General features: G+C 53.1%; 1 protein-coding gene across 1 annotated transcript; it reads left to right on the plus strand.

The window, feature by feature from the left end:
- Window positions 1-216: 216 nt before the first annotated feature.
- NCLIV_013910 (Pdcd4-prov protein, related) lies at window positions 217-6,588 on the plus strand (the record flags this gene model as incomplete). The annotated part of the gene is made up of 10 exons (XM_003881581.1): window positions 217-297; window positions 783-936; window positions 1,571-1,809; window positions 2,119-2,282; window positions 2,968-3,129; window positions 3,673-3,826; window positions 4,174-4,329; window positions 4,899-5,042; window positions 5,889-6,059; window positions 6,499-6,588. 10 exons carry the CDS (start codon window positions 217-219, stop codon window positions 6,586-6,588), a joined length of 1,515 nt encoding a protein of 504 aa, XP_003881630.1.
- Between the last annotated feature and the right edge of the window lie 1,565 nt (window positions 6,589-8,153).

An 8,153-nucleotide genomic window follows, 5' to 3' on the forward strand; every position in this document is an offset into this window, starting at 1 on the left:
CCTGTGATACGGCCGTTTCTCTCCTGTCGAGGAAAGCGGCGGTTTGTTTTGAAAGCCCATCTCTAGGTGCATTCCTCCCTCGCAGACGAGACAAGCCGACACAGTTTGGGGGAAACTTTTGGTGTGTGCCGTGTCTAAGCTCAATCGCGTGAAACAGGAGGCTGCCTTTTTGCGCGACACACGAAGATGGCGTCGAACAAAACGCTTGGGAAGAAAATGTCTGTCGTGGAAGAGGAGATGAGAGGACCTATCAAAGTTATGGACACATACGACCCAATCTTCGACTCCGAATCCGAGGTACCACGCGTTTCTCCGTAGAATTGTTCTCCGCGAAACTTGCAAGAAAACAAGCACGCACTGACGGTTTGCATAGGGCCCCGAAAAGCGACCTTTAAGGCACTTGGGCGCTGTCATTCACCTCTGACCCACGAACCGGTGTTTTTTTCGCTCGAATTCCAGCATTTCGAGGGCGCACTAAAAAAAAGCCCGGTTTCTCCACCCTGACATTTGCGGTGCACCTGCAGTGGTGAAATGCGCTGTTGAATCTCGCACGTGTGCGTGTGAGCGGTTAAGGTAGACAAAACCAGTAAATGTTACAGGCACATGCGCACGTACACTTACTGATGCACCGGTTTATGCAATGTCAGTAATGGTGCCACATGCATTCACCGTGTTTCTACGGCAGGGCCTTTCTTGGTTCGTGAAAATACGCGTCGCGTGGAGAGCATATTGAGCGTTTTCTCTTATTCGAAATCTGATCTCCGGCGCTTTTTCCCCTACAGGATGAGGACTGCTTGTACACTGTCATTGACGTCGCCGCCGATGAATATCGGCAAGCACTGAACAAGACAAGCTGCTTCTCGGGTGCCGCCCCGCCGACCAAATCGCATTTATCGCTCGACGAGTTCACCAAGTTGGCAAAGGAAATTCTCGACAGTAAGCCAGGACCCCGCCAAAGGGCCGAAAGATGGGTATGATGTGGGACCACGAGGTACTTTTTTTGAGTGCAGTGCGCCCTGCAGCGCCGCTTTGCAACTGCATACGTGCGTATATACGAGTGTGGAGATTTTGCGATTACACAGCCGAAGCGACGGTACGAGGGGAACGAGGAAACACAAAGAGGAGGGCAGTCACTGCAGCACCGCACTGCAAAGTTCAAGATTGCGTTGGTCTCCTGAGTCGAATGTCCCAAGTCCCCAAAGCCGTGTTCTGTGCATGCTTCTTTTTCTTCGGGGGCATGCAGCTATACACGTGTTGTAGCTTGGCAGCAGGCTCACGTGGGTCTCATATAAGGAGGCAAACCCTGTGTCGGTGTTTTCCATCTGGTGGAAAGCGAATGTCTCGGCGCAGTGTATGTGCGTCGGAACCCGATACTCGCGAAACGGTGGACTGCTCACGCTGTCTTCGAAAAAAGGCAATCTCCCACAGCGCCAGGGACAGTCCAGAATGTCAGGTGAAAGGGAGCAGAAGCCTACGCGTTTGTTCGTTTCGTTCGCGTGCAGCCCCTGCGGGCTCGACGGCAGAGGGCTCTCTTATCTGTCTCCCACGGTCATTTGTTTCTTCCGTACAGATTACTTTGTCAATCGTGAGACATTCGACCTTTCCAAGGCGCTAGAGGAGCTAAACTGCAGCCAGTATCTCGACTCCTTTCTGGTGCTCGCTATCCAATCTTCTCTGCACCGATCAACGGACGAACAGAGATGCATATCGGCATCCCTCACACTTCTGGTCGATAAGCATCTCATCAGCAAACAACAGATGGTCCGAGCGTTCGAGAAACTGATCCAGTCTGCAAGCAGCATCGACCTAGTACGTGGCATGTTTCAAGAAGGGGTGCTTTGTACTGCTGTAGCATTTCCCCTCTGAACGAACGAGAGACCTCAAAAGTGCAGGAAGCCGTGACATTCGTACATATACCGGGCTACACATCCTGAACTGTGCCCGGCCTGGGGATAGAGAAGTATGTCTGCTAAAAGGAAAACGCGGCCACTGGTGACCGCAAAGTATGGCTATGTCGGCGGCCGCATGCGAGGAACCGAAGCCGACTGTATAGACAGCCAATGTTCGTTCCACCGCTTTCGCTGTTATTTGCTGCGACTGGCCGCGCGTCTCTCTCAGGATACTCAGCCCAACCCGGACCGAGTGTATCTGTTCCTCGACTGCGCGGTTCTGGACGGCTGCGTGGATGAAAGCTATGTTCGTCGTCTGCCGGAGAAGTTCCTGGACTCGCTCTCGCCTGAGACGCTCGATGCCAGTGGGCATCTGGTAGAAAGCCTCCAAAAGTGAGTCGGATTTGAATTCTCCCGTGCATGCCCGAAAGTTCCGATTCGCAAATCGAGAGAGCGTTCACGGGTGCGGTAAGAGTGAACGGATGCAGATGCTTATAACCGCGCTGTTTTCATGCAGGTGGTACTTTTCCGTGGGATGACGAGTTCTCATCTTCTCATCTGTAGTGTTTCGTTTTGAGGCAAAAGCGATGCGCAGTTCGGAACATTCTTTGTGACTCCGTTTACCGTTTCTGCACATCTTTTAAGCATTCACCAAACGTTCGGTAGTTGTGCTGTCTCGTGTCCTGAATTCCCCCGTTCTCCTGCTCCGCGAGGAAGCCGTAGACGCCGTATGAGAACGCACACGTTTCACTCAACGAGGAACCGCCGTCCTGGCTGCGTCGAACCACAGGCGAAGCCCGTTGGTCTGGGCTCTGGTGACTCTCCCCCTAATTTGTTTGATGACAGGCTCGGCATTTCATCGTCGAAGTGTCCCCGAAACCGTGCCGGTCCGACCACGTCCTTTCACAAGTGGCAAGTGTCTTCTCTTGCGGCCGCAGTGACTACCTCTCCTCCAGATTGGTTTTCTCCCTCAGACGTGCATGTGCGTGAGGGGACTGCAACAGGGAAATCGGCCCGTGAATCACTGCGGGGAAGATCCTCGGGAACGCTGTTCGGATGCTTCCGTTATTCCTCGCAGCTTGAAGACCTTCAAGGAGGCTGTCAGGAATTTCTTGCCCGACTTTTTCAATTCAGGCAGCGTCGAGGAAATGAAGTTCTTTCTGGACGAGCAGAACCAGCCTCTGCTTCAACACGAATTCGTCAAGATGGTCGTGGAGGCGTCGTTCTCCAAGGAAAACGAGTAAGTTGCGCCGCACACACGTGAACTGCTGTTTGGCGCGAATCCACCTAGAGGACCGTAAAGATGGACATTGCAGCCCACGTGGGAATGACGGCAGACCAGCAACCGTGCAGAATGTGTCCTCACACGGAAACGCGTCGAGGAGGTTGCCTTCCTCCTCAATGCTTCCGATCCCTCTCAGCCCGTGCCTGTTAACAAAATACTAGAGTGCTAACATGTACAGCGCGCATACGCACGTATCGACACATATATATTCGTATATACATGTATATATATATGTATATGCATACCGGTGCAGACAGCGTGTGCCCCACTGTTGCTCGGCGGTCACACTTCTTAGCTCAGCAGTGCATCGGCGCTGGAGTTCATGTGCGTGTCTGAAACGATGAAAGGTAACTCGCTGTGCTGCGTGCACTCGCGCGTGTCGCAATGAAGGGGAATTCTCGGGGCTGGTGTCCAAGGAGGCAGCTCGGGTTCGGGTTCAAGGGTGGCGGCCTCTAGCCACCTCTTCACGACGTTTTGTTGACGCCTTCTTGTCACCAGACACCGCGAGATGGTCAGCAACGCGCTGGATCGGCTGTATGGGAAGTTACTGAAGCCGGATGACATCCAGCTTGCTTTCGCTCGCCTTGTGGGCGACGTCGAAGACGACTCTCTGGACAACCCGGATGTCTACTATCTTCTCGCCAAATTTCTGGTGAGACAGAAGCGTGCGAGAGGATGTGCGGAGCCGAGCGAGAGCGGCGGAGCATCTCCCGAGCACGGATATGACCTAGGACAGCAACTGCACTGCTCCGAAAGATGTCGCACACAGAGGGATCACACACGCCTGCGCACGCCCATGACCATGTATCGATATGTCCGTGCGGGTCCTAACATTTGTCCATACGGAGGGGCATAAGACTTTTTTCAAAGGACAAAGGCCGCATGGGATGCCTCGACATTTTCCCTGCATGCGCCGCTGCCTTGAGTCGACAGGTTTTCGTTACGGCACCAGCGGTACATACACCCCGCCTCGCCTGTGCACGTGATGGTTTTTCACAGGCGCGGGCCGTAGCAGACGAGATTTTGCCGCCGTCTTTCCTGGTCGACCGGTACCGCCTGAACTACGGCGGCGATGGGGGCATGCAGGTCCTGAAACAAGTGCAAAAGTGGCTGGTCGAACAAAATGGCAAAGGCGTCAGTGTGAGGCTTCGAAAGGTACGGCACGGGGACTTCCTCTATGGGCCAGAGGCGAACGGAAAGGTGTCGGTGTTGCTGTGCCTGCCCGCGATGCCTTTGCTGTTCAACAGACAATTTAGCGAGACGCGTCGAGTCTGCAGGACCGCAGGCGTGTTCAGAACACGAACCACGGATTCTCGCCGCCGAGATTCACAGTCCGGAGAGTCTAGCCAACTACCTTCTGTGGTTGATCTCTGTTTGTGGGTCTCCGCAGTCGTGCGTGAACGCCCGTATCTGTTCAGAGAGTCAGACTTTAGGGGCGCATTCCTGTGTGTGTTTGAAAGCGTGCGTCCCCGCGCATGCATGGATGTGCCTGGAGCACGCAGCTTGCTTTCGGCAACCTGGCCGGAGGTCCGCTCGTTTGCAGGCACGGAAGACTCTCGTTTTCCCAACACGGATGGCCGAAGGACAACGTCTTTTGTCAAATCGAAAAGAGAGACGCACGTTCCGTGTATGCCTATGTCCAAAAAGTGTCTGTGGCTTCAGCCAAGCGACGCGCCAAAATCGACAAATGTGCCGTGTGGGGTCTGCGATTTGTGTGTGGGCAGGTGTGGACGGGGACCGACCCAGACAACGCAGAGGCGTGTGAATTCAAGGCACGTGTGCGCGAGTGTCTCTACGAATATTTCGACAGCAACGACAAACAGGAAGCCGCTCGCATCCTTCGCGAGCTCGAACTGTCTCCAGACCAGGTACGACGCCTGCACTGTGTGCTTACCGCGCAGTGAAGCATCATCGCGGACATAAGAAACACGTCTACGAAGTATAAAAGCCTACACGTACTCGTGGGCGCGCGGAAACGTCCGTGTATACATATGTGAACACGCGCCCGTACAAGCATGCATATAGATGCCACTTTTTCTCTGCAAATCCAGATGTTTCCGAAGTAAGTTATGACGAACCAGAGGACTTCACATCGATACGTATACAGAGAGAGAGAGAGAAAGATTTAAACGTGTTAACGGAACGACACACGGCGCACAAGCGTAGACCACGCAGGTCGGGCGGTCTGAGGGTGAAGATTATTTCGTGTGTCTCTGTGCCGCAAGTGCCTCTTGAATTTTTGCCGGTACTGCTTCGTTTCTCGGGGTTGCTGGTCGATAGAAAAGTATCCACAGCCATTTCTCACCGGTGAAGAGAGAAGCAAGGCCCCTTGGGAATGTTTTTCTGAGTCTCGCTGTCCAAACTCGGAGTGCATGCCCCGTGATGTTTATGGTACGCATCTGCATAATGTAGGACGACGAGCTGGCGGCTTTGTCTTTCCAACGAAGTTTCTCTACAGGGTTGAACTTGCGATCATATGGGCTGGCGACCGCCAGCGCGGCTGACGCGACTTCCGCGAGAATGCAAGAACTGCCTCAGTTATCGCGCGCTTCCACATGCATTTATATATAATGATCGATGTGCGCATGATTGCAAGTATCCTGGTTTATAATCGTTACGTCCTCTTGCGAGAGGAGGCCCTGGTCCGTGCGGTCCGGAGCATGGATTGCATTGCCTCTAGTAGGGGACCTTTCTTCGGGTTGTTTTCTGTATAGGCAGCGGAAATGGTTCGGAAGCTTCTTGTCATAAGCATGGAGAAGGCTGCAGCGGGCGAGCCGACGACTGAGCATGTTTTTGCGTTGCTCAGTTACTTGCTGGAAAGGACAGATATCGACGAGGAAATGATTCAAAAGGGCTTCGAGCAGACGCGGAACTTGACTGAGGAGGTACGCTCGTTGGTGCCAGCCGCTTCGACAGTGGGACTCTTTTTCGCCGTGAGAGGCAACGAGAGAGTTGCAAAACCTTCTCTTGCCTCCTCTCCAAATGTGCCATACAACACAGGCCTGCATGTGCCGACAAGGGCTTTGTTTAACGTGTCTGACTCACCGCATTTACCGTCACGAACGCGTGTTTCGTGATTCGTGCACAGGTGGTGCGGGTGGTCTACATGGGCTTGGCTCTGTCGGCTGATTCAGGCTTCTCTTTGACACAAAACCCCGGTGGAACGGAGAGGCAGTTTCTCGAAAAACTGCTGTCACTTCGAATTAACACAACATTTCTCTGCACTGAAATAGACCCTCGCGAACAAGCACAAACAATATCTTCTATTGATTGTTTGCCTAGGCCGCGTACGAGTTTTTTTGGGTCGTGTGTGTTGCTTCGCAGATCAAACTTGACATTCCTGACATGGATCGACGATTCCCGCAACTTGTGGAAGAGGCAAAGAAGCGAGATATGCTGCCCGCTGGGTTTTGAGGGGCATTTCCCCCGCGTTCGAACACATAAATTCGTTCGGAAAACTTTCCTGGATGTGCATGCCAGCGATGTCGGTGTAGTCGTCTTGTAATGTGCATACGCAGAGGCGTGGTAATATCCCAAAATGTGTTTGCATGGCTGCGGGGGCCTTCGGCGCGCATTTCCTCGAGGGCGCGATACGACTGCCCCTGGCTAATAACTCGTCAGGTTGTCCGTGGAGGGGAGGCACATTTCTAGCTTCCGACGAGGTCAGTGAGTAAGCCTTCAGTGTGACTCTCCTCCATAAAGTGGAGTCACTTGTCTAAACAGGAGCGTTTGTTTTCGTTTTGGTTTATCCGAAGAGTTGTCCTCGGTGCACACGCTGTGCAAACGCGCCGGGATCACAGTCAAAAGTCACGCCGCATTTTGTGGCAGAGAGACAAGACCGTTTTTTGGCCTGTGGGTTGCTTAGAGGCTGCACGACAATAACGGTTCTATAAACGTCTGCAGAGTCCATCGTGATTCTCAGAAGGATTTTCTTGGCAGGCATGGGCCCCCACCTGCGTGGAGGCCTGTAGTCCATTCGAGGGCCCGGTTTTGCCGCGTGCGCCTGCGGGTAGGTGAACGATAAGTGACGAGTTTCTGTGGCCGTACGGTTAGGGCTCTTTTTGGCGAACAAGAAGACAAGATTAGGTTGTTGCATTTCGAGGCGAGTTCGGATCGTGTCTCGCCGCGCGTTGTTTCGATCCGCGCTCGTGTTTAGGTTGTTCGTTTTTTTATGCGAAAAGTTCACGTCGAAGAATTCGTCACTGCGATTGTTTCTGTATGCGTCCGCGTTTATGGTGCTTCGTTTGTAGTGACTTGCTGGATGTGGTGCCGAGGTACCCTGCGGAACAAGGTTATTCTTCGTGGATTTCAACTCTGGGGGGACAGCAGAAAACACCGTTTTCCTCAGGCGAAGTGTTGGTTGCATGCACGCCCATGACCATCCTTGTCTGTCCTTTCCGGGCATCAATGTGTGATAAATGAACTTCACATTCAGCTCGAAGGAGAGAATAGGCTGGCAGAAGGTGTGGGAATCGCGGGTCTGTACGACCGTCGACGAGTTCCGCGTCTATGCATGTGCCGACTTTTCAGGCGGTGTAGCTTCCTCACTGCTGCAACCGAAGCAAGCTATAGTTAGCATTTTAACACGCAGAGTGCCCAAAGTAATCACTGCTGTGACAGACAGAAGAGTACTGTGCACAGGTTGCAGCGGGTTTTGTCGAGTTCCCCTACACACTTCTTGGTGCGGTATTCTACGTGTACTAGATACAAATTTCGGCGGTGCCTGGTGACCCACAGGGTCTTTTCGGTTTTCCTCCAAAGGGTGTTTGGGACCGGGTGTGTGCTCCTAGTCCGTAATGTCGGTGCTTACGGACGGACGACCGTCACAGCCTTCTCAGCTAAATGGGAGCTTCAGTAGTCGCATATCTAAAGCCCTAACTTTCGTAGTGAACAACGTGGACGCAACTCGTAGGTGTCATTCACAAGACAAGCCCCCCTTTCGCGGTGAAACAAGGTACATTTGTATCCTAAAGTGTCCA

The sequence above is a fragment of the Neospora caninum genome, chromosome V, assembly GCF_000208865.1.
Source record: "Neospora caninum Liverpool complete genome, chromosome V".
NCBI classification, from domain to species: Eukaryota; Apicomplexa; class Conoidasida; order Eucoccidiorida; family Sarcocystidae; genus Neospora; species Neospora caninum.